At 35.6% G+C, this 27,213-nt stretch overlaps 3 protein-coding genes across 6 annotated transcripts in view; 1 reads left to right on the top strand and 2 right to left on the bottom strand.

Moving 5' to 3' along the window:
• CENPK (centromere protein K) overlaps window positions 1-498 on the bottom strand; it is a 36,540-nt gene extending 36,042 nt beyond the window's left edge. Inside the window, exon 1 of the mRNA XM_053907331.1 lies at window positions 387-498. The gene's annotated coding sequence lies outside the window, so the exon portion shown is untranslated. The remainder of the gene's footprint in view (window positions 1-386) is intronic.
• Window positions 499-588: 90 nt separating this feature from the next.
• PPWD1 (peptidylprolyl isomerase domain and WD repeat containing 1) lies at window positions 589-21,648 on the top strand. 3 transcript variants are annotated; one of them, XM_019414345.2, is made up of 11 exons: window positions 589-806; window positions 5,727-5,829; window positions 6,533-6,633; window positions 6,770-6,890; window positions 8,694-9,141; window positions 12,902-13,092; window positions 13,952-14,141; window positions 16,856-17,037; window positions 18,910-18,991; window positions 20,126-20,308; window positions 21,344-21,648. In XM_019414345.2, the coding sequence occupies exons 1-11, from the start codon at window positions 611-613 to the stop codon at window positions 21,485-21,487; spliced, it is 1,941 nt and encodes a 646-aa protein (XP_019269890.1). In that variant the 5' UTR covers window positions 589-610; the 3' UTR covers window positions 21,488-21,648. The 3 variants fall into 3 exon arrangements, with proteins under 3 accessions (XP_019269890.1, XP_019269891.1, XP_019269892.1); XM_019414346.2 differs by having other exon boundaries at window positions 776-889; XM_019414347.2 differs by lacking the exon at window positions 589-806 and having other exon boundaries at window positions 5,778-5,829; window positions 6,533-6,558; window positions 6,868-6,890.
• Window positions 21,649-24,044: 2,396 nt separating this feature from the next.
• The window catches only part of TRIM23 (tripartite motif containing 23), a 43,216-nt gene continuing 40,047 nt past the window's right edge, over window positions 24,045-27,213 (bottom strand). The window contains exon 11 of one of the 2 annotated variants that reach the window (XM_019414351.2): window positions 24,045-26,356. In XM_019414351.2, the coding sequence (XP_019269896.1) occupies window positions 26,177-26,356 (180 nt within the window). In that variant the 3' untranslated portion in view covers window positions 24,045-26,176. The remainder of the gene's footprint in view (window positions 26,357-27,213) is intronic. The other variant, XM_019414352.2, reaches the window with a different exon arrangement.

The following is a 27,213-nucleotide window of genomic DNA, read 5'->3' as shown; positions in this document are numbered from 1 at the left end:
CCTGCCTAGTTGGTTCGTTCTCTCTCTTTCTCTCTTTCCTTCGTTCTTTCTCTCTCTCTCTCTCTCCCGCTCCCTCCCTAGAAAACAGTAAGAAGCGCCCACCACCTCTTTCTCGTGTGGGAGAATCAAGAAACTCAGGGAAGAAAACAGTTCCTTCAGCACCTGAAGGGAGGCCCTCAAGTTAGCTAGTTCCCTCAGTTCCCTGCCCCTCTGTCATTTCCCTCTAACCCGCTGGGTTCTAGAGCGGGAGAAGAGCGGGTCACAGGGACTGGCGGGGCGTCCGGTATCCAGTTCCCGTGAGGTTCAGGGTCCCACCGTCGGCGCTACAGTTCCATGCCCTGGGAGCCTTCCAAGTGTCTACCGTTAAGGCGCTCTCCCTTACCCACCTCTTAACCACCACACAGCCACGGACTGCAGGCCACCTCCGCCTGTCTCAGACAGGACTTCCCGGCCTAGGGCCCCGAGCGCGCGCTGCTTGCTGATTGGATCTGCTCCTACGCACCCCAGCCAATCCCGAAACTCGCTCTGCCACTGACGTGCAGGCCGCGCCGCTTTGCGGATTGGTAGGGGAGCTGTGTCGTGTCGCGCCTTGTTTGACAACTCTGGCAATATGGCGTCCGAAGGTGGTAGCGATTCACAGCTGAGAAGAAGAAGGCGCCGGGACACGGGGGAGCCGGAAAAAACGGAACTCGGCGAAAGAGAGCTGACAGTGGTTGTGGCTGTGGCCCAAGAGAACGAAGAGGAAAATGAAGAGCGCTGGGTTGGGCCCTTACCTGTAGAGGCGACATTGGCCAAGAAGAGGAAAGGTAGCTACAGCGATAGACACAGGGCGAATTGGAATCTGCGTCCCCAGACTGGGAAATTTCAAACCAGACTCAAAAATCAGATGGTGTGTGCTTGCGGGGTTTTATGCCCTCAGAACAGAGGGTCAGCTTCTGTTTTCTGGTCATTCTCTACTAGCACGTTCTCCCCGAAATAATGATTTGGGCTGAGTACAGCGTCTTTTTGCTACTATCTAACAATGTTAGTCACAGATGTGTTATAGGAACGTGTTCTAATAGATGCTAAAGCTAACTTATACTCACTACCTATTATGTGCTAAGCGCCTCTCATTTAACCCCTATAGCGGGCGCATTAGGTTGGAATTTCTGTCTCCGATTTATTAAACGTCAAAGAGTCCAGTTCTCTTGAAAGCTTTTATTTCAGGAGTGCACTTAGTCTCTTGGGGCACGCGGGGACCGAGGGCGAGATGGCGGTGCCTATTTAGAATCGTAAAGAGTAGGTAAAGATCATTTTAATCCTGTCTCTTCCAATAATGAGTTTCTGACCTAGGAAAGTTACAGAAGTTTACTGGGTAACAAATTTTTCATCTAAAACCCGCGGTCTGTGGTTTTCAAACCACACGCAGGAGATGCCAAGACTTGAAGTATTTTCCAACTTTCGTGGAATAGTGACCAAGTTTTATTAAGTAAAAAGGGTAGGGAAGGAAGTTAAGTTTTTCTTATTTTCATAAGTTGTTCTATAAAATGTCTTCCTTGGTGTAAAACCATTAAAATACGATTTTTCTGAAAGGTCAAATCTTACTTTATCACTCTCTCTGCTTCAAACTCTTCAGTGATTTCTCATTTTAAAAACAAAGTCCAAACTTCCTATCATGGCATACAAGTTCCTTCACGATGTGATCTCTCCTTACCTCACCAGCACATTTCCATTGCTTCTGCTTCCTAACCCTGTCTTCCATAGGCTGTACTCTAGCCATGTTAAAACACTTGAGAATGGGGTATGCTCTTTTTCTTCTTTGGATGCCTGCCAGGGTATGGTGTATACCTGAAATAATTTCCCACACTCCTTTTCCGGTGGCTAACTGTTGTCCAACTTGAGCACTCATCTCCAAATATCGCCTCCTCTGGGAAGCCTGTCGTTTCTCCAGTGTGGGCTGGGTTTCTAAAGAACACTGATCATAACTCCGAGGTAATTTTGAACACCTGAGTTTACAGGTAGCTTTCAAATTTTATGTATCCAAATTTTGAAGAAGCTACTTTTTTGAACATTGTACATTGACACCTGTAAAGTGTTTGGTAGCTTTCAAATTTTATGTATCCAAATTTTGAAGAAGCTAGTTTTTTGAACATTGTATATTGACACCCGTAAAGTGTTATCTTTTTTACAGTTAGGTCTTTTTGTTAAATGTTTCCATAGCAACTTCTTCATTGCACTTGCTGCATTTTATAATTGTGTATTAAGTCTGTGATTGATTAATATTTGTCACCACTGCTAAGACTGTAAGCTTATAAGAGCAAAGACCATGACTGCTTTGCTCCACTGCTTTGCACATAGCAAGTGTTCAATAAGTATTTATTGAATGAATGAACATTACAAAGTTAATGCTCTTATAGTTGTAATAGAATATGTTTGCATATCCTTTTTTATGGAAACATAAAAAATATCAAAGTGCTGATATTAGTATTAAGAGACAAAAATCTTACAAACTTAATACAATTGAGACAGATACAGCAATAATTAGGTGTGAAAATGTTTATAATTAAGTAGATGCTTATTGTATTTAAGCCAGTCAATAGTGTATTCAGTTTGAAGAAAAAAACTGAAATTTATAATTTTTTAATGTTTCTTTATTTTTGAGAGAGCGGGGGAGGGGCATAGAGAGATGGAGACCCAGAATCCAAAGCAGGCTCCAGGCTCTGAGCTGTCAGCAGAGAGCCTGATGTGCTTGAATGTACTCACTGTGAGATCATGACCTGAGCCAAAGTCAGATGCTTAAGTGACTGAGCCACCCAGGCACCCTGAAAAAAACTGAAATTTAAAAACATGTCTGAAATGTTAGGGGCGCCTGGATGGCTCGGTCGGTTGGGCATTCAACTTCGGCTCAGGTAATGATCTTGCACTTTGTGAGTTCGAGCCCCGCATCGGGCTCTGTGCTAACAGCTCAGAGCCTGGAGCCTCATTCAAATTCTGTGTCTCCTCCTCTCTCTGCCCCTCCCATGCTCATGCTCTGCCTGTCTCTATCTCTCAATAATAAATAAACATTAAAAAATTTTTTTAAATAATTAAAAATTTAAAAATAAAAACATGTATGAAATGTTAGAAAAATAATCATTGAAGATTTTGTCTAAAAAGGAGTTTGAGGCACCTGGCTGGCTCAGTCACTAGAGCATAATAAAATTTATTAATTTAAAAAAAAATTTTTTTAATGTCTATTTTTGAGGCAGAGAGAGAGACAGACCAATCGTGAATGGGGGAGAGACAGAGAGGGAGACAGAATTTGAAGCAGGCTGCAGGCTCTGAGCTGTCAGCAGAGAGCCCACCGTGAGGATCAAGCTCACAAACTGCGAAATACTGACCCAAGTGAGATCATGCCCCAAGCCGAAGTAGGATGCTTAACCGACTGAGCCATTGAGGCGCCACCGCAAAAAAATTTTTTAATAAAAAGACGGGAGTGTGGCATGCGTTTAGCTTTCTAGAAAAAGAGCTATCCTCTTTAACATGTTCTTTGGACGCTAGACTTTTCTATGCATTTTCAGAAAGACATTATAAATTGTTATATGACACTACCTTTAATTAACCAAATGGTTTCTCAAAGGTAGGAACTATGTGTTCCACTTCTTTATGTCCATGTGCCTTATAACCTATTTTGTTTTCAGTAAATACCTGCTCAAGTAAACTAACAAACAGCAAAAGGAATGTGTATCAGTATTAGCTGCATAAAAGAAGTCCCAAAGTAAACAGTCTAGGATTGGTATGGAGGCTTCAAAGGGACCTAGGCTTTTTCCAGTTTTCTGCCCTAACATCACTAAGATATGGCCCTCGTCTTTGTCCTGAGTGGTTATTAGAATCAGTTCTCTTATCCCAGTTCCCAAGTATAGGACTGAGAAAGGGAATAATGGAATACTTTTGAAGGAGACTTCTTGACTGTCACATAACACTTATACTTCTATTTCATTGGCACATGGTCACACCTAACTCTGGAGAAGATGAGAAAGGTCGTCTTATAGCTGACTGTCATTTTGCACATATAAAGATGGTGGTTCTGTTATTAAAAATGAAGGGAAAGGAGTTCATTGGGCACAGCTTTGACTCTGCTATACAATAGTTATGAAAAACTATGAAACATCTCATTATGTTTAATGTAGGAAATTTTTTTTTTTATGTTTATTTATTTCTGAGACAGAGACAGCATGAGCAGGGGAGGGACAGAGAGAGACGGAGACACAGAATCCAAAGCAGGCTCCAGGCTCTGAGCTGTCAGCACAGAGCCCGACGCGGGGCTCGAACTCACAAACTGTGAGATCATGACCTGAGCCGAAGTCAGTCGCTCAACCGACTGAGCCACCCAGGCGCCCTGGAAATTTTTTTTTGAGAGAGATCATGTGTGCTTTCAGAAGGAGAGAGAGAATCCCAGGCAGGCTCCACACTCGTTGTGGAGCCGAATGTGGAGCTCAGTCCCACAACTGTGAGATCATGACCTGAGCTAAAATCAAGAGTTGGTCACTTAGCCAACTGAGCTACCCAGGCTCCGCTCTAGCAACTTTTTGTAGGCATGTTTGGCCTTTGTTGGATTATTTTATTAGATACACATATAATGTCAATTTATGCTAGTAATATGGTTCATAGGTCTTGTAACAAAATATCTCCTCAGATTAACACTTTTTCAAATGTTTTGCCCCTGGTAAAAGTTGAGAAGTCCAGGATTTTCTCAGCTCTAAAAATCTATTTAGTATTTTATCATGTTTATCTGCTTCAACCCCACTACTAGTGACCTCAAAGAGGATTAGTGTCTTAAAGATAAACACCCATAGGTGGCCACTGGTCTCTTGTTAATTATTTAAATTAGAACTAATAATTGGCTCTCCTAATGGTTAGAAAGATGGTTGTGATACTTTCATGAAACTTTTTAAGGTTTTGGGTTTTTTTTTTTTTCAATGTTTATTTGTTTTTGAGAGAGAGGGACAGCACAAGCGGGGGAGGGACAGAGAGAGAAAGGAAGATACAGAACCTGAAGCAGGCTCCAGGCTCTGAGCTGTCATCTCAGAGTCCAACATGAAGCTCAAACCCACCATCCGTGAGATCATGACCTGAGACGAAGTTGGACGCTTAACCGACTGAGCCACCCAGGAACCCCAAAGTTTTTCTTTTTTAATGGAACCTTAATATTAAGCCAGAATCACTCAGTTAAGTTCTGAGGGCAGTTAAGCATCTGTACAATACCTGAGAACCTGTCATGACTAAATAATAACAGTGCTGTTCACTACTATGAAATACATAACAGACTGGATTTTTTTTTCATTACGTGTGAATTGAGAGAAATGTAATAAGATATAGAAGAAAATAGAAAATAGAATTTTTTTTTTTTTTGAGAGCGAAGGAGTGGCAGAGGGAGACAGAGAGAAGTGGGACTCACCCAAAGTTGGCCTCGTGTTAACCCGAAGTGGGGTTCATGTTCACCCGAAGTGGGCCATAAGCTCACCCAAAGCAGTGCTCAAGCTCACCCGAAGAGGGCTTGTGTTCCCTCGAAGCAGAGCTTGAGCTCACCTAATATGGACTCTAACTCATGAACCGTGAGATCATGACCTGAGCCAAAGTCAGATGCTTAACGACTGAGCCACCCAGGTGCCCAACAGAAAATAGAATGTAGAAAACTCTTACAGAAAATGCAAAATAGTATATAGTTGCAGTTTAAAATAAATTTTTCTTTACTTTTTTTCCCTCAGTTCTAGAGTTTGAAAGAGTCTATCTTGAAAATCTCCCCAGTGCATCTATGTATGAGCGCAGTTACATGCATAGAGATGTTATCACCCATGTGGTATGCACCAAGTAAGTCTCACACATCTTTTTTTGTTTTTTTCTGAAAAATTTATTTTATAAAAATGCTTCAGTTTTGAAGATGATTTGTAAAAGTATCTTTAGGATACCATGGATTTCTATTTAATGCCACTGATTCTATAATAATTTAAGTTAAATGAAGTCCTACATATTCTTTCCAATTTCCTACAAGGAATGCATTCAAGGTAATATCAATACCGTAGGTATTCAGATGGTTTCTATTTTTATACACCCTAAAGGGGAGACTATTCTGTACAAAATCTTTCTAATACTTAACAAGACACCTTGGATACGATACAAAACAAATGTACATTGGTTATTTATCACCTTTTGAAGATGAGTACGTTTTCCATGTGAAAAGACTGCCTACAGGGTGATTTTACGATTAACGGGCTGTAAGGTCTACTGAAATTCCTGGTGAAATTTCTTTTTTTTTTAATGTCAAGTCCTAGCACATCTCTGATCCTAGCTCTTGGGGTTAAAGTTAGTGCCACATCAACTATTATGATATCCAGGAAAGAACTACAAAATTTGCCATTTTCAATCTACCCTCATATGGTGGTCTTTATAAAGAAAGCTTAAAATAAAAATATTTTGAAAGAGCCAAAGATTCTCAGTGAATGATTGCTTTGGGGGTACTAAATAACTCATAGATCTGCTTTACAAATTAACTTTTACAATTTTATGTATGCAGGACAGACTTTATTATTACTGCCAGTCATGATGGACATGTTAAGTTCTGGAAAAAAATAGAAGAGGGAATTGAATTTGTTAAACATTTTCGTAGTCACCTGGGTAAGAATTTCACTGTGTGTGTGTGTGAGTCTTAAATTGTATTGGTTAAAGTTTCTTTTAAATTTTTTTTTTTTCTTTGAATCATGCATATCTGTTTCATTGGTATTTACTAGAATGTTTTGATTTATTTAAATAGGAGTTATTGAGAGTATTGCAGTTAGCTCTGAGGGAGCATTGTTCTGTTCTGTGGGTGATGATAAAGCAATGAAGGTGTTTGATGTAGTGAACTTTGACATGATCAATATGCTGAAGCTTGGGTGAGTCTTTTTTAAAGTATATACTTTTTAACTTAGTGAAATAATTTTTAAACTGTCACCATTTTGTAGATATTTCTAAACAGAATGTATTGCCATTGCCAGCTGTGCTTTTGAATTTTGCTTAGGAAAAGTAGATAGGAATCCTTGTTATGATGCTCTTTGGAGGCTTCTGCTGTTTTTATTGTTGTTGTTGTTAATCACAGCAGAAATTTTTAAATAGCATCATCACAAGGATTCATTATATCCATTTAACATTACTTAATAAAATAATGAGGATCCATCATGTCTAATTTGCTGGTACTTAGAATTAATCTCCTTGCTTTGCTTATTTCAGTAATATGTATTGTGTCTTATAAGGCTTATGTACATTTTGGAATTGAGGTGATTCGTTGGTAACTTTAAACTTTAAAGTATATTGATATCCACACCATGTGGTTGAACTACAGAAATGAGATGAATACTTTGTTTTAAGCATGTCTTTCTTAAGATATCATACTGAATTTATATACGTCTAAATGAATGTCACCTTGAAAATCTAGCATTGTCAAAAATAGTCTTAGGACTTGTCTTAGTTCAGACTGCCTTTACAAAAGACCATAGGCTGAGTGGCTTAACCAAAGGAAATTTATTTTCTCAGAGTTCCAGAGGCTGGAAAGTGCAAGACCAGGATTCCAGTAGGGTTTGATTTGTGGTGAGGGCTCTCTTTGGGGACAGGATGTAAGGAGGAATGGTATCTTCCTCTTTCCCTTCTGTGGAATTAGGGCCCCACATTTATGACGTCATTCAACCTTAATTACCTCCTAATTGTCTCCAGATCAATCACCTTGGGTAACTGCAACATATGAATGGTGGGGGGACAAGAACAACAGTTCATTACATAGCAGTACTTCTTTTGGAATTTCCTTCAAAATCAGTTGATGAGCCACTAAAGGATATTAGTCTCATTACTTATGGTCAGAACTTATTTTTTACTACAAATAGAAATATATATTGGTTATCTTGTCTTATTCCCTGCTTTGTTTACCTACACTTTAGCTGTTTTTACAAATTAAATCTATTCTTAAATGTTGGGGATATTATTTAAGTTTTGGTAGGGATATTATTTAAGTTTTGGTAGAAATTCTAAAAGAAGAGTTCCAGAAGTTTTGAGCATCAGCACCAACATTGGAATAACTGTAACTTCTTTAACTGACTGCTTAGAAGGAGACAACACTCATTTGAGTGTGTAAGTTTGGTATTTTGGTTAAATCTGTCCCAGGTTAAATCTGTCCCAGTTCTTTTGTACTTTGTTTATCAGGTAGCATGTTCAAACTTTATAGTTGTAAGATTAAGTCACTAATAATGAAAATGTGATATCAAAATGTTTTTCTTTTGATCATAGTCATAACTAAAATATTTTGATTTTAAACATTTCAAGAATGAGTTTATCAAGTATACTGTTAGATATGAACCTATTTAAAAATAAGTTAAAAATAGACTGATACCTAGAGATCCAAAAGGCAATGCCCTGGAATATTTTAAGGCCCTGGTCTGATTAGGTTTTCTTATCTATCCAAAAGAAGTAAATGATCTGCTGTAGGAAGTTTTCTATGTGGTCTGATAAATCCTCAGAAGTTATTACCATTAGATTAATGAGGTCAGAAAGGGAAAACTAGTTGTTCCTCCCCAGTTTCTATTTCTGCTACTTTAGAGCAAGGAATCCGAAACTAACTAAATCATTGGCCAGGACATTGTTCTGGTGGTGAGAGTGGATAATTATGCTTACTTGTTGTATTAACTTCTTTTTTCCCCTCACTATTTTAGCTATTTTCCTGGACAATGTGAGTGGATCTATTGCCCAGGGGATGCCATATCTTCAGTTGCTGCTTCTGAGAAGAGCACAGGAAAAATTTTCATTTATGATGGTCGAGGAGATAACCAGCCGCTTCATATTTTTGACAAGCTCCATACATCACCTCTTACTCAGATACGGCTGAATGCAGTTTATAAAGCAATAGTGTCTTCTGATAAATCTGGAATGATTGAATACTGGACTGGGCCTCCTCATGAATATAAGTTCCCCAAAAATGTGAACTGGGAATATAAAACTGACACCGATTTGTATGAGTTTGCCAAGTGCAAGGCTTATCCAACCAGCATATGTTTTTCACCTGATGGGAAGAAAATAGCTACTATTGGTTCTGATAGAAAAGTTAGAATTTTCAGATTTTTAACTGGAAAACTCATGAGAGTCTTTGATGAATCACTAAGTGTAAGTGCAATATAAGTTTAATGGGAATTTCCTTTTCTGAGTGTCTTTATTTTGTGCAATTCCTAAAAGATATTTTTTCTGGATATAGATATTTACATTGATGGTTATTTTCTCTTAGCACATTGAAGATATTATTGATCTGTCTGCTCTCTTGCAGTGTTCTTGAAAACTCTTTTCCCAGGGTTTATGATGTGATATCTTCTGAGCCAATCATCCTTCTTTTGTGTGGCTTTTTCTCTGTTCACTCCTGCCTATTCATATGACTACTCCCAAATTGATTTCTCCATCTTACTATTGTGAATACACATGGTGCCATTTGTTTTGTTTTGTTTTGTTTTGCTGTCTTCATGAATGGCACCAATATCCATTTACTTGCATAAGCCACAAACCTGCGTCATCCTTAACTTCTTAACTCTTTTTCCTTACCCTCTATTTAATTCATCATGAATCCTGTCAATTTTAGTTTCTAAATATGCTTAAAATCTATCCCTTTCTTTTCAGCATAGCTGTCATTACCCTAGCTCATGATCTTTTGCCTGGATTGTCTCATGGCCTACTGCCTATATTCGGGCTTCCTCCTAATCAGTTATCCACACTGCATCCAGAGCAAATTTTTTAAGTGCATATTTGATCATTTCATTCTTTGAACCTCTTAGTGACTTCTTATTGTTCTTTGAATCAAGACCGAAGTCATAGCCTGCCTTATTGTGGCCTTTGCCTACCACTCTAGCCTACTGTCACTCACTTTTCTATCTGCCTCTTAACACTAGCCATTTACGCCTTATTTCAGTTTCTTGAACATGTCTTCCACCACAGGGCCTTTGCCTATGCTGTTCCTGCTGCCTGGTGTCACCCCTCCTCTGTTCTTTCCATTACCTGTTGAACTTAAGCTTCAAATCTCATTTAAAGAGTCACTTCCTGTGGGAATTCACTATTTGTCTAACCTAGGACAACTTTTTTTTTATGTGACTCAATATCACTCTGTTTATTTTCTCTTAGACCATTTGGCTTGGTCTTATTTTTGATTACTACATATCAACCCCTAGTAGACTAAACTCTATGTGATCTATGCTCCCTTATCTGTTTTGGCTCATGTTTGTATCTCCAGCACTAACAACAATATGTGACACATAATTACTGCTAACAAGAATTTGTTAAAGCATGTAGTTGTAGAATAAGACTTTCTATCCATGCAAAGTTAACAGTTTTTTGTGGAAATTGGGTCTGATCACCTGTTTCCCTCAAGTGTTCTCTAACTGCTAATGGTATGTTGAATCCTCTGAGAGTCTGTGGGTTGAACCTTCTTCATAGCAGTACTGTTTATTGTATAATAATTCTACATTGTTGGTAGTAACCAGTTTAGATTCCTTGCATTAAGGTCTTAAATTCTGTTACTCTTCTTAGTGACACTCTTGTTTGGTGGCAAGTGGCTTTAAGTTGGGTGGATTATCTACCTGAAGTAATATGAATCCAGACACATGTGAAGATCTGGTTGTTAGATCATCCTCCTGACTCATTTTCCTTTTGGAAGAGAACAGCTTTCCACTCTACTTTGAAGAATAGGAGAAAACTGATGTTTTCTTCATTAATGGCAGCTGGTAACTAGATATTAGTTCAACTTAAATATAACTTAAAGGCCTTTTACCAACTTGCAGCTCTCTGAAGATTCCTCAGCAAAAGAAATATTTAAGAACACAGTCTCTGGATATTAATTTCTTAACACGAATACTCTGTTTCTTCATTATTGACTTCAACAAGTGTTGAGGGCTGAAATAAGATGAGGTCAGTAGTAAAGCTTATGACAGAAGTGAGATTCAAAATGAGAGATTGTCCAAACAACAACAACAACAACAACAACTAAAACAAATGCTGAGTAAATTAATTAGAATGATAGTGGGTAGTAAATCAGTGGAATCTCACAGTTAATGAGATATGCATATGGTTACACAGTTGTGTATCACAGAGGCCCTGCTATTAAGGCTAGAATACTGTAAAAAGATACTGCTGTATTTATCAGGTTGGATTAACATTTATGAAATACTTGCACGCAGGCAGACAACCGTCTACAAACTTTAAGTCATGAAAATGAATCTAATCTAGTAAAATAATCAGGGGTCCCTCTCTATAAAAATGCTAGGCTATTTCTAGCATATGAATAAACAAGTAGTCTCAGAGACTGGAGATAAGAAAACCTAATGACCAACAGGCTTTTTTTCTGTCCTGTAAGACCCTTGCTTCATGTTGTTCCCTAATGCATATACCTCCTTTTGTTTTTATGGAGTTGTGTACATTGTTGTTCTTTCCATATCTAGAAAAATGGGATTTCCAGTTAACACAAGCATGAAAATAAGTAGACTGGACATAAGCTTGGCTTCTTTTTATCTCCAGTGGAGACCTGCTGTTGAATTCTGCTGTTTGATTCCCTAAATGTCTGGAAACGAAAGATCTTAATGGGGGAGAAGCTTATAGTGTGATAATACATAGTAATTGAGATGTGACCTTATCTGAAAATTGTGTTAAATATCTGAAGAAAAGAAAACCAAATAAGCTACAGAGCATTTATAAAAATATTCATCTACCGTAAATGACATTTACCTAATGATAATCTGTGTTGGGTTCTCTATAAAAATAACTTGAAACATTTTCTAAAATATCATGAAATTGTTATAAATTAATGAAATAATAAGAGTTCATTCAATAAAAATTGAGTGCTTGTTATATCATGTCAGGTCCATGATCCTTTTACAGGGACCTTACACTCTGTAGTTACAGTGTCCAGTGTAGTAGCCACTAGCCACATGTTGCTGTTGAGTGCTTGAAATGTAGCTAGTCCAAATTGAGACAGGATGAAATTATAAAATACAGGATTTCAAATACTTAATATAAAAAAAAATAGAATATAATTTATCTCAAATTTTTTTAAGATTTTATTTTAAGTAACCTCTGTACCCATCATGGGGCTCAAACCTACAACCCTGAGATCAAGAGACACATGTTCCACAGACTGAGCCAGCCAGGTGCTTCTATCTCAATTTTTAAGTATTGAGTAAAGTTTAAATGATTATATTTTGGATATATGGGGCATAAAACCTTATTGAGACTAATTTCACCTGTTTCTTTTACTTTAAGTAGCTACTAGGTAATTTAAAATTACATGCTTGGTTTGCATTATCTTCCTATTGGAAAGTACTAGTTTGTGGCATTTATTTATTTATTTATTTATTTATTTATTTATTTATTTATTTATTTATGAGAGAGCACAGTAGAGGAGGGGCGGGGGGGGGGGAGAGAGAGAGAGCGAGAGCGAGAGAGAGAGAGAGAGAGAGAGAGAGAGAGAGAGAGAATCTTAGGAAGGCTCCACACCCAGCATGGAGCCCTACATGGAGCCAGATGTGGAGCTCAATCTCCTAACTATGAGATCATAACCTGAGCTGAAATCAAGAGTCCGACGCTTACCCAACTGAGCCACCCAGGTGTCCCTAGTCTGTGGCTTATAAAAGGCAGCAGATACCTTTTTTCTGTACAGAAGACAGTAGTTACATTAACTGTTTTTTTTTTTATTAAGAAGCAGCAGTTAGTGTAAATACTATTATTTTACGATTGAACTTACTAATGTCTTTTTATTTCCTGCGTATGGAATTTAGAATCCTCTTTAAGGTAACCTATAAGTACACAAATTTTCAGTGGCTTTTAATGTGTACTGTGCTTCTATTTAAATTCTCATTCCCTTTATCACATAGCTTTTTTGTTTACTCCCTAGATGTTTACTGAACTGCAGCAGATGAGGCAACAGCTACCCGACATGGAATTTGGCCGACGAATGGCTGTTGAACGTGAGCTGGAGAAGGTGGATGCAGTAAGATTAATTAACATAGTCTTTGATGAAACTGGACACTTCGTGCTATATGGAACAATGCTAGGCATTAAAGTTATAAATGTAGAAACAAACCGGTAAGCTTTAATAAGATGTTTTTTAAAAGTGCATTCATTTATGGGGGACCATTTCCTCTTTCAGGGAAACAAAGGGAGTTTTGTTTGTTCCAAGACAAGTGGAATGGTCCCAAATGTCTAAACTTAACCAAATGTTTTGACTGGATTTTTTGTGGTCTTTTGGTTGTTTATAATCTTATGTAAAAAGTTTCCACTCATGTTTGTAAAAGAAATGGAAAAAAAGATATGCATAGTTTCAAGGTTGTTTTTTTGTTTTTTTGGTTTTTTTTTTTAACAAGTTTCAATCTCTCTTTTGCTTATTGATTTAAATTAGCCTGGTTCATATTAAATGTTGCCAAATATTTTAACCACAGAATTCAGCATTACATCCTGCTAGACATAAAATCAGAAGTTAAAATGCATGAAACCACAATAAGCCTTTTGTGCAAACAGTCCATTTGGTTTTAGTACAAAATAGCTACAATCAGATACTAACACTGAATGTAAATGAAAAGAACTTAAAAGTATATTTTAAAGAGAAAAAAATGTAGGTCTGTACATTCTCACATAGAAACAAATTTATATTGTAGTTCTTCACAGTATAGAATCTTTGAAGGCTTGCAAAAAGATTAAGATAATAGGGATAGGTTAAAATTATGCATGAATGATTGTGTTTTGTTTTTTTTTAACCAGAAAATTCCATCCAATTTAAAATAACTCTTTCTGGGGAAGGGGGTAGAGAAACACTTTTTAAAAAACTTTTAGTAATTATTTTATACAAAGGTAAAGGATAGTTGATTTCTAGATTTTATCTATAAAATTTTTATAATTGGAATTAATCGTGGTATTTTACTGTATAAAACATTGTTGTATTTTCCAGGTGTGTGCGCATCTTAGGCAAGCAGGAAAATATTAGAGTGATGCAGTTGGCTCTGTTCCAGGGAATAGCCAAAAAACATCGTGCTGCAACTACTATAGAAATGAAAGCTTCTGAAAATCCTGTTCTTCAAAATATTCAAGCTGACCCAACAATAGTTTGTACATCTTTTAAAAAGAATAGATTTTACATGGTATGCGGAAATACTAGGAAATAGGCCTTAATTCTTCCAGTTTGGTTGGAGATTTATTTTCTTAGGTTGTGCTTTCAACTGAAGAGAATGTTGGCAATAATAGCATGCTTTCTAAACAACCAGAATACCATCTTAAAACATTAATATTGCATAATTTTTAACTAGGACTCGATTTTGTACTGATTTCCCTCCTGTTTTGAAAAATCTTCGACCTGGCTTCTACAACTATTTATGTTGTCTAAGATGTAAGGAAGTAAGTGGTTATGGTAATAATTGCATCCAAAATAGCTTTTGCTATGGGGTTTTAAAAGTTCTAAAAAAGATTATTTTTCATCTTTTGTTCTTAATTTATCTTCCCTGAACTTGCACACTTGCTTCTCTAAGCATATTTCTTTTTTTACCTTTTAACTCTCTTGTAATGGTGCTACCTTAAAAGTTTATATTCCTGACAATTTTTTTTTTCCCTAGAGAACTACAAGTACTTTACATGTTAACTAAGACTGGGCTCAGAATCAAACTGTCTAAACTATCTAGGAGTAGCCGTGTCCTAACTGTTGAACCAAGCAGAAAAATCTAAAGTGTAGAGACCTCTGCCCTACCATTCTGTCCTTCACACTGCAGTCAGAGACTGAATCCCAAATTTGGTTATTTGCCTAAAATCCTTTAATGGCTCCTCAACTATCTATATTAGCTGGCTCTTCTACCTATCTTGCTTCATTTTTTAGTTCATTTGCTACTCTGACTGAACTTGATCCTGTTTGCAATAGCTGAGTGTTGTTTTTTTACCTCAAGGCATTTACTCAGGCTGTTCCTTCTGCCAATCACATACCTGTCCCCAGTTCCTACTTATATCAGTTCCTACTTGGAAACCTTCTCTTGACATCAAGTCTGAGTTACATCTGCCTGGTTGTGCTCTATGTGTCACAGTTTTTGGAATAGTTTACTTTCTCTCTTTCTTTTTTTTTTTTTTTTTTAAATATCTGTAATACTGTCATCTCCTCCTTAAGGTAATATAAAATCCTCAAATACAGGGCATTATATTTTCTTCACTGTTCACAGGTTTGTTAAAGTGTGTGGCTCATTCTAGTATACTGATTCTTTTCATCTGATATCTTGTAAGTAGCTGTGATGCTATTCAGGTTGCCAGCATTTGATTAATGTAGGAAATAGCAGTTCATCCCAAACAAGCTTTTAACCAAAAAATGGATACATTCTTTTAAGATGAAAATTTTATGTAGAACTTTCAAAGTCATTGCTACAAAAAATAATACTGGTTACAGGGAAATAGTTTTTCTTGTTTTTACCTGTAATTTAACTGTTTTGAAGGTAAAAAAGCTAACTCTTGATATACACTAAAAACATACTAATTTTCTATCCTCTTTATCAAAAAACTAATAGATTATTCTCTTCCCCTAAAGTTTACTTTTATGTTGATTAAATCACATGTGTTGTTAACATTGAAGAAAAAAAGCTACTATGCATCTTTATACAGCTAACATGTTCATAAAATTATCTTTCATTTTATTAGACATACATATTCGTAAGCAAAAGTAGAATGGTACATACATATATGTAAATTTTTTATCTCTTTTCAAATCAATATCAAAATATGAACTTTGGTAGTTCAATATGTGAGCTAAATTAAAATACCTATTTAAAAATTCATACAAATCAATCATACAACTGATAATGTCTGTCATTCCTTTGAAAAATGGAGAATAAGATGATAAGTCAACAACATCCTAGCTTGGTTGTTTCTTTATTTGGAATTTATCCAAGTAGATCTGGAATGACATTAGGCAAGACAGGGCCTGGGGCACTGGCTTTACTTTCCTGGAACTCAGTTGATAATCAGGTAGAGCTTCCTCTGGAGAAAAGATTTCTACTTCCTGAAAGTCAAGTTAAAAAAAAAAAAAAAAGGCTCAGAGGAGTCCAAAGTTTTAACAACTGAAAGATTTCTCTCAATTTTCCCTATTCCCTGAGGTATCCTGAAATTTCTGTAACTTCACTCAAAATTTACATTCTTTCTTCCAAGCTTCAGGGTTTAGATAGAACAGATGGGGGCTTTGCAGGAAAAAAAAAACTAGCCAAGATGCATTACTGATTCATCTTTGAATCCTCAACCTGCCTAGCACCAGGTTCTGTTCATTATAACAACAATTATTAATATGTATATAGTGCCTTTTACATATTAGGCACTATTCTCCAAGCATTTTATATCCCTTCATTGAATCTTCGCAATAGGTACGATTTTGAGGTAGTTATCCCCATTTATGAATGAGGAAATGGAAGAAATGAATTTATTTTGCCAAAATCATGTAACTAGTAAGTAGCAGAATGGAATTCAAACCCAGGCAAGCTAAATAGTGAAAAGTAAGCACTGGTTGACAGGTTAGAACATACTAGCGGGCAGAGGCAGAAAACTACCTCAAATAAAAGTGCATCTTGTTCAGTGTGCACCCAAAAAGAAATTAAATCCCATTTGAAACCATACACCTTCACTGCATGGATTGTTGTTATGTTAGGCAAGTGTAAAAATAATTTAACTGTATTACACATCCTGTGATAGGAAGTGATTGCTGCAGTAAGGACTTATTCTGATGTGAATTCTTACTTTGCTCAAATACCATAGATAGAAATGAAATTTTACTGTTGATAACATTTTAACCAGATGAAAAATTTAATTCATTCACTCTCTTTAATTTTCCTCTGAGTTTACCAAACGAGAACCAGAAGATACAAAAAGTGCAGATTCTGACAGAGATGTTTTTAATGAGAAACCTTCTAAAGAAGAAGTCATGGCAGCTACTCAAGCTGAAGGACCTAAACGTGTTTCAGATAGTGCCATTATCCACACAAGCATGGGAGACATTCATATCAAACTTTTTCCTGTTGAGTATGTACTGTCTTTTGTCTGAAATGAACATCAATGTAAATGTGTTTATTGGAAGAAACTGTGCAACTTAAAATTGCTATTTCAACTTGAGGAATTTTATTTTTTATTTATTTAAAAAAATTTTTTAAATGTTTTTATTCATTTTTTGAGAGACAGAGACAGACCATGAGTGGGAGAAGGACAGAAAGAGAGAGGGAGACACAGAATTTGAAGTAGGTGGGGCTCGAACCCATGAACCATGAGATCATGATCTGAGCCAAAGTCGGCCACTTAACCGACTTAGCCACCCAGGCGCCCCTCAACTTGAGGAATTTTAAAGAACTGAAGGGTTTGAAAAGAATGTCTGTCTTTAGCTTTCTGATAACTGTTCCTCTAGAAAATGGGGATATTTTATATATATATATATATATATATATATATATATATATATATATATATACACACACACACACACACACACACACACACTTCACAGGTTTATTATTATGCATACAAAACAAATGGCTATGAAAGTGCTGAATGTAAACTATAAAATGGTTTATAAATGGATATTAACATCAACTGTGCATCCCATCTATATTTTGTGGCTCATTTGTTATAACTGGCTTTACCCTCAAAGCAAATCTTTAAGGGGAGGATAATTCCTTTTCCTCCTTACATTTCTTAGACCTCCACTACTACTTCTTTAGTTCTTTCTATAGGTTTTGAAAATTCCAACAAGGGGCATCTGAGTGGCTCGTTCAATTGAGTGTTCAACTCGATTTTCAGTCAGGTCATGATCCCCGCTCAGGTCATGATCCCAGAATCATGGGATTGAGCCCCATGTTGGGCTCTGCACTGCCTAAGATTCTCTGTCTCTTCCTCTACCCCTCTCCCCTGCTTGTGCTCTCTCTAATATAAATAAATACATACATACATACATACATATATACATACATACATACATAATTGATCAATCAATCCAACAAAAAATGTACTGAAAAAAGCAGAAAGGAATTCTGGACAGTTTAAAAGTTTGCAAGATGAACATGCAATGCCAAATCCAATAGAATATCTTTGGCTATTCTTGATCCAAAGAGTGACATCTTTGGGGCGCCTGGGTGACTCAGTCACTTGAGCATCCAACTGTTGATTTTGGCTCAGGTCATGATCCCAGGGTCATGGGGGTGAGCCCGCGTCAGGCTCCTTGCTGAATGTGGAGCCTGCTTGGAATTCTCTCTCCCTCTGCCCCTCTCCACTTCTGTCTGTCTCCAAAAAAATGAAAACGAAAAACAGAGTGACATCTTTTACAACCCCTTTTACTTAAAAGTACTTCTTTATTTTGTATATGAGTGTTTTAAATGTTTTAAATGCTGTAACATGAGATTAAATCATCACATGAGATTAGTTAACATTTAGAAAGCTTCATACTTTTGAGTGTGTGATTGTCATTTAAAGTTGATTAGATTTAGGAGATACCATTTGAGAGAGAGCAGGTCCTTGGTTAGGAAGTGTGTCAGTGTACCATAACGCTGTTTTTGTAAGAAAATTATCTTTCCCAGGAACTGAACCTACTATATGCAGTGAATATACATATCTTACGGTGCTGTAGCTGTACTTTTTTTAACTGCTAAATGACTTTGAAATTTAAATACTGTCAAACTCAAATATAATAAGCATTCTTTATCTAAAGATAATATATTAAACAATATTAATATACTGTGGCTTATGTGATCTTTCATCTCTTCTGTCCTGAGATGAGAAGAGGTTATGGAAAAAGACTGTCCTGAAACATTCAGAAGGTATTGCAGGTATCAGTAGAAAGCAGAACTGCAAAGAAAACTATATTAAGATGCTCTGAATGGATTTCATATTTTTAACATATCTTACTAGGTGCCCTAAGACAGTGGAAAACTTCTGTGTTCATAGCAGAAACGGCTATTATAATGGGCATACATTTCACCGTATAATTAAGGTAAGTTATACAAAATTTATATGACTTCAGGAATAGTGTGTTTTGCATAACCAGAGGTTTAAACACAAGGAATCTTCCTGTCTCACAATTATCAGTTTATTAAAAAGGAATAGGAAAAATGGGACTTTCTAAGCCAAAAGAAGAATGGATAGTCATGAATATCAGATCTGGAATAAATGCAGGAACAGTAACATGGTACCTTTTTAGAAGCACTGCACCAGTATTTTGTCAGCAGCTAAACCCAAGGGTCAGACACAGAGTAAAGGGCATGCTGAGATAAAACCAATAGTTAAAGTTACTCATACCTAGTGACTAAATAAGGTCTAGATCTAGAAAATAAGATTTTAAATAATAGAAAAGACATCATGCTACTTAATCTTTGAGAACCACCATTAATACCTGAAGAGCAGAACGAACTTGTCCCAGGATTTTGTTGAGCATTGTTCCATAAAATGGATGGGGCAGTAGTGTAGTTCTTGGTTACTGATAGGTTCAGAAATGGCAGGAGAAATGACAGGAGGAATAATCAGATTTGGGGGGTTCTGAAAGAATTAGAAAAATGACTCACCAGGCAATCCAGAATTTTAGGGAAAGGGAAGAGAGAAGAGTGGGGCAATTATATAAAACCTTATACACTCTACAGATCTAAAACTTATTTACAATATTAATTGGTTTTAATTGCATTATTGGGAAAGATAGTACATGACTATTCATGAGGAGACCTTTGCAGTTTTGTTTCAGTAACTGAAATAAGGTTGTGTTTAAGCAGTGGAAATACATCATCTAAAGTATAACTTACTAAGGTTTTAATAAAATCACTTGATAGAGTGACTATTAAGAAAAGGGGTGCCTGCATGGCTCAGTCAGTTAAACATCCAACTCTTGATTTTGGCTCAGGTCATGAGCTCACACTTCATGGATTGGAGCCCCACATCAGGCTCTGTGCTGACGGTGTGGAGCCTGTTTGGGATCTCCCTCTCTCTCTGCCCCTCCCCCACTGGTGCATTCTCTCTGAAACTTAAAAAAAAAAAAAAAAAGATTTTACTGAATATAAAACACACTTAAACATAAAATTCCAAAACGTACATATAGAAAAGTACAGTGTAATATGTTTTTTGTATACTTCCTCTTAAGGGCTTCATGATTCAAACAGGAGATCCAACAGGTACTGGTATGGGAGGAGAAAGCATATGGGGAGGAGAATTTGAAGATGAGTTTCATTCAACATTACGACATGACAGACCATATACACTCAGCATGGCCAATGCTGGATCAAATACTAACGGATCCCAGTTTTTTATAACAGTAGTACCAACGGTAAGTAGAACAGCATTGTCTATAAGCTGTCATATAAACTGTAAGTTGTCATAGGTTATGATCTAAGAATGAATTCAGTAAAAGAGAGCTGCATTATTCTCTACTATTATTTATGTCTGCCAGCATATAAAAAATGAAACAGTTTAGATGAGAAAATGTAAAATTACCTAACAAATCAGATTTTGCTTTGTAAAACAATACTTGCATAACTCAGGACTCTGGAGTTTAAGTCACCTTGCCACTACTAATTGTACAATAGAAAACAAATTATTTCACTTCTGGGCCTGTTTCCTTTAGAATGGGGGGGGGGGATTAGAGTATATTAATTCTCAAATTTTTTAAGACATTTTTTTCTATATTTTAACATCTCTGATATCAGAATGCAACTTATATTGCGACATACAGTATAAGAATATTGAGCTCTATTGCTGTGCAGTTACACAACATTATAAAAATTATTATACTTTATTTTTTGGAATTAAGCACCACATAATGAAGAAAAATATAACTACTACCCATCAGGCACAAAGTAATATTCACAATACTTCTAGTATCACTATACCCAGTTTTAAAAAACAGATGACTATACAAACAGTGCGACATGATCAACTTGCCAAAGGTCAAGTAAGTAGCAGAGCGAACATTTGAATTCCCATCTCTCTACTACAAAAGCACATGCTACTTAAACAATTCCAAACAATTCCTGCCTCTTTTGCAGGTCTGATTCCTACAGAGAACTTTTAAAGCCTTAGCCAGTATTCTTTAAGCCATGCAAAGAAACTTACCTTTAGCAAACATCTTTCAGGTCCGTTTGGTCTGAAAGATGCAGCTAATTAAACATTATATTATGCTGTTATATTTTTTCAGATAAACATGGAAATCACTCTTAAAAGCTGCTAGATGAAATTAACTGTATATATTTTTATTAAATTAAAAATGAAGCATAAGTTTAAATTCTCTGTAATTTTCTTACCCAGAGGGTGTAATTTAAGAAATCTGGGTTTACCAAGATTTTCCGTTTCTCCTTCAATGCAGCCTTGGCTTGATAATAAGCACACAGTGTTTGGACGAGTGACTAAAGGAATGGAAGTTGTACAGAGGATCTCCAATGTCAAAGTCAATCCCAAAACAGATAAGCCCTATGAGGATGTCAGCATCATAAATATTACTGTCAAGTAAAATAAGGTTTGTTTCATTGTATGTGTAAATAGAAATACATGTATATTAAACACAGGGTTATTTTACACAGGAAGCTCTTAGAACTTGCTGAACATCCAAATTATGTTTCAAGTATGCAATATTATGTTTTTATATTTTTCATTAAAGGACCTTTTTTAAAACCCTGCCTTTCATTTTTCTCACAATATTTCTTATCCTAGGAGGTGATAAACTGAAATTGGACTAAATCTGGGCAAATCGCACTCGTATGTAATTTCTCATGAGACTCAAAAACCATATTAAATAGAGTTGTATGCATTAATATATATTGCTATATTAATATATGCCACATAATCTGCCCTCATGTTTCTTTAGATCCACTAAGAAAGGGTATCAGAATCTGATAGTAATATACCACTTCCTTTCTTTTCTTAGGTTTGTGTTTCATGCCAAATAGTTTTGCCTTTTAATCATTGTTAAAAATAGTAAGCAGGGGTAAGTAAAACTTCAGTAAATAAATAAGAAGTAGTTTATTAAAGATTTAGAAATAACTTATCCTCTAGTTGCAATGTTAAGTCACATTTAAATGAGTATTATAGCTAGTATTTAAATTTAAGAATCTGAATAAATGAATATTAGTCCTTGGTTTTATATGCAGGTTCATTTATTATTTACACATTATTTTCCTAATGTAGCTAAATCCCAATTTTCTGTCCTGAAGTTAATAGTATCTTTTTTTACATTACTAAATACTCCATCAAGAAAGTATATATTAAGTAAAACTTTTAACAGCTAATGGAGCATTTAGTAGAAATTTGAGCAATAAAACAGTGTAAGTTCAAAGACTTCTATTGATTTCATTTTTTCTTCCCTTACCCTCCTGACTTCATAACTTTTTTTTTCATTTTTTTTTTAACATTTATTTTTTGAGAGAGAGACAGCATGAGTGGGGGAGGGGCACAGAGAGAGAGGGAGTCAAATTCTGAAGCAGTCTCCAGGCTCTGAACTTAGAGCACAGAGCTCAACGCAGGGCTCAAGACACCTGAACTGCAAGATCATGACCTAAGCCAAAGTCAGATGCTTAACCACCTGAGCCACCCAGTCATCCCCTGACTTCAGAGCTGTTAAGAACCACTGCTTCTAGGGGCCCCTGTGTGGTTCAGTCAATAAAGCATCTGACTTCTGCTCTGGTCATGGTCTTGCTGGAGTTTGAGCCCTCTAACAGGCTCTGTGCTGACAGCTCAGAGCCTGAGGCCTGCTTCAGATCCTGTGTCTGCCCCTCTCCTGCTTGTGCTCTTTCTCTCTAAAAAAATAAATAAAATAAAAATAAATTTAAAAAATAAAAAAAGAAACACTGCTTCTAGTTTCCAGAGAGACTCTTCAAAAAGTTAAAGAAGAACACCTCAACAGACATATTTAGGGAATTCACATTCTTTTTTTCCTTTTCTTTTTTTAAGTTTATTTATTTTGAGAGAGAGAGAAAACACAAGCAGGGGAGGGGCAATGACTGTGGGAGAGAGAATCCCAGGCAGGTTCCTCACTGTCAGCACAGAGCCTGATGCAGGGTTCCATCCCACAAACCATGAGGTCATGACTTGAACCGAAATCAACATTTGGATGCCTAACTGACTGAGCCACCCAGGAGCCCCGGGAATTCACATTCTTATATTTAAATCTAAACTTAAACTTTTCCTTCTATTGATAAGCAGGCTACTTCCTTTATCCATTTTGTACTACAAACTTGTGAGATGAAGAATGTGCCAAGTTGTGCTACTTCAACATTATGTCCTCCTTTTATAAAGTAGAACTTAGACATAAAATGACTTTTCATTGTGACATTTATCTTTTCTTCCTATTTTCTGTGTCTAGACATCTCCCTAGCAATTTAATTAATCATTGCTGAAAACTTATTCCTAAATTTTTGATAATACTGCCACCAAGTGGTGATGATACCCCAAGCCCCCCAGAAATAGTATTTTGCCTTAAGTGCAAATCATATTTGATTAATCAATATTGCCATTCCCTGTCACAAGTTTAACATAATCAGTAGACCTAAAAACATATCTTCCTAGAAGTCTTTTTTAAACCATATTTTAAATTATTAGCAGGATACCATCTGATACATTCGTCCTCTTCATTATTTTTTTAGGGAAAATGAACAATCTTCCTTTTTACCACTTTGCAAATTGAAAGGTACCTCAATGATACATAAAATGTCTTTTAGTAAATTAGTTCATAGGCTACAGCTAAGTTTTCACAGCCATTTTCTAAAACAGTTATTTAAAATTTAAAAGGCAGGAGTTTCACTTTAATGCAAAATTGTACTTCTCCTTTCAAGACACTATCTATAATACTCATTTTAAGTCAGACTTACCTTGCAACTACAGAATAAATTATTTCTAAATCTTTAATAAACTACAACTCAAATTTCACATGCAAGTCAATCCTATTCCATTTTGTTTTCTTTTTCTTAACCACAGCACAAATTACTTTTTTAATTGGTTACTAGCTATACTCTATTACTAGATAGATGGTACATGAAACAAATTTTTGAAATAATGATAGGACTTCTTTAAAATGATTTTAACATTTTATTGCTGCCTATATGTAATGCAAATAATGGCTTCTGGTGATAATAAAGCATTCCGGAATTATACACCAGGGCTACACACTTGTAAAACCTGCTTTACATAAACCATACAATAATATTTAGGCTTAATACAGAAATTCAGAGCTAGGAGGCAAATCCGAATAGACTGTACTTAAAACATCTCTCTCATTATTAAATTTGACATTTCCCAGAGGGAACTAGCAGAATCTTAACTAATGATCAGTGAAAGAATACAACCACAAATAGTCATAAGGGCCTGAGAAAAATATTTCTTAAAAAAAAAAAATCACACACAAACACTATTATGTACATTATACTCAGGTCTAAGCACATATTTTACATTGCGTTTAATAATATGCTAAGAATGTGAATTACAAAGTTTAGCAAAATTGGTGAAATAAACAATAATTTACAAGAAAAACATGTTTACATGTTAGTGTTAGACTTTTTTTTTTTTTTTTTTTCAATTACCTAGTAGAGAAAACAGTTCAAGGGCTCACAGGCAAATGTTAACACATTTTTTTATTTTTCACAGTTATTGTAATCAAATATTAAATAATTTAATTCATAAGTATTACTTATGTGCACAAATTACACTTGTAACAGCATGACTTTTACTTGAAAAATAAAGGATGAAATATTTACTTATTTACACAGTGCCCATAACACTGATGGACTTTTTTTCCTAACGCTTTGTTTTCTAAAAGTTATGCTGTTTATTTTAAACAAACAAAAGTACATTTGAAGAGACGGAACCAAAACAGTGCCACCTAAGACCCACATCTCCTAGCAGTTGAACTAATAAGACAGGATTCAACTTCATCTATAAGGATGAAGAGCATTTAATAAAAAATAAAAATGCAATCTAGCGATGTTTAAATGTAAATCCTACTGCCATAATAAGTGAGTATCCTTAAAAAAATGAAAAACAGTAAAAAGCAGAAAATTTTAAAACTTTTACAACACTGCATAATAAATGTGATGTAAACTATCTGAACATTTCTTATCCTTTCTTAGACATATTCTTTCTCAAATAACTTTTCAAAGCCTTATGAAGAGCCTTGATAACATTTTGTCAAGATAAATGCATTTATTTTGGGAAAGCACTTAACGTAACTGATTCTCCACTGCTTAAATGCCTTGTCTAAAGATAAATGTAGTTTTCTGCATTTCTACTTCTGTCTTTTACTTAAAGCCAACCCTGGCTCTATGTGTAACTTAACTACATTTTACCTATAATCATTCCCACTAAGGATGCAATATTATTTTTAAAAGGAACCCTACTAACTACTTTAAACATGTTGAAAAAACAGAAGGACCAATTTAGAGCTGTGACCTAGGAAATAATATAACCAGGTTCAACCCTGGAAATGGGTCTTTCATAAGTGAAGATTAACTACAACATAACTGATTTTCACAGTTTTATTATTGTTCTTCAGTTTAATACTAATCTGACAGCCGTACCTAGTTAGATAGCATTTCATCTGACTCAGTGGGTTTTATACAAAAGGGCTTAGGAGAAAGTTTTAATAAAACACTATAAAATACTAATTTTATGTAGTTTATAGTTCTTAGCATTAAAAGTGTTGTTACATTGAACATAAAAGTAAAGTAATCCTATTACCCAAAGATGCAGTTTGGATTCTATTTCATTAAGTCACTGGTGTTTTGCTATTAAACACTGCCAAAATCCAGTGAAAAGGCAAGTTAAAGCAGCTATGTTTTATTTGCTTCACAAAGTTTGCATTAGGCACTCAGTTGGCTATTCTTTTTTCACTGAAACAATAAACCTTCACTTACCCTTTCTCTGTGACTACTTCTTTCCCAACAAAGGGATCACATATAATGTGAAAAACTTAAATAACAAATGTATGTTTTAAAACATGTATATTTAAGAAGTCCCTATTTAATGCAATTTAATCTGTTCAGTCAAATGTTTAAGAGTAACTTTTTTCAAAGCCATATTGTACTGAATTCCCCAACCAAGATTCATTTTAAATATACACCCTAAATAAACTATCTTTGAGATGTAGAATTTCTTATATTATGTGCAAAATAACTCTTAACCACAAAAGTTTAAATAACTGCTCCATTTAAAATCAAGCAACATCCAATACTCCAGCAGCCACAAGTTGCCGTGAAAGCCAATCCAACCCTTCGTACAGTCCCATACCACTTCGAGCATCACAGCCCTGAATATACCAGCTACGGCCACAGCACAATTTATGCAGACTAAGTTGTTCAGTGATCTCTTCTACTGACAGAGCTCCAGCAACATCCTGAAAGATATACACATATCAGAAATTTTTTAATAATCAGCCCATCAAAATTCTCATTTTTCCAATTATTACTATTTATATAGAATTCCATTGGTGCCATTCTAACAGAAGCCTAAAGTTAAAACCTAGATTCACCTTTCAATAATTATTCAATGATTAATAAGTAGAGAGAAAAGTTCTGACGAAGGTCATTTATAGTACAGTAAGAATAGCCTTACAGTGAAATCAGTAAAGGCCATGCAGCCTGAATGAAAGCTACTGCCTGAGTCATAAGGCATCAACTTAAAAGAGAAAGATTAACATGTGTATCACCAAAATGTCTTAAGTACAGAATTCATACAATGAACAGTTATTAAACTCCCACTCCAATTACTCCTGAACATCCCTACTTCCCAAAAGCAACCATGTTATAATCTCTTTTATATTTTTCCATATAAGTTCTATGCACATTCATGCAAATAAACATAAACAGAAACATACTTTAGTTTTTTTGTTTTTAATACACACCTTGAGGATAGGTATCTTTCCATTAGCTGGATAAGCAGACTTCTACATTGTATGTAGATTATCTACATACATCTGCAACATTATCTGTGAAATAACCTTAGGATATCTGTCTGCGGAATACATTACTAGAGGTCGAATTACAAGGTAAAAGGGCACATGCAACTAAAATTTTGACAGGTATGGTACTGCCAAAATGCCCTCCAAGAAAATGTCTCCATTTAATAACTACAGCAACAGTATCTGTGAGTCTGAAGATTATCAAACATTTTTATCGTTAACAATGTAAGTGGAAAAGGGTATTTAACGTTGCCTTATTTATGTTTTTAAAATTTTTTTTAAATTTTTTTTTT

This window comes from Panthera pardus, unplaced genomic scaffold, assembly GCF_024362965.1.
Source record: "Panthera pardus isolate Hobbes unplaced genomic scaffold, ASM2436296v1 HiC_scaffold_2, whole genome shotgun sequence".
Taxonomy (NCBI): domain Eukaryota; kingdom Metazoa; phylum Chordata; class Mammalia; order Carnivora; family Felidae; genus Panthera; species Panthera pardus.
This window is presented reverse-complemented; position numbering and strand designations above follow the sequence as displayed.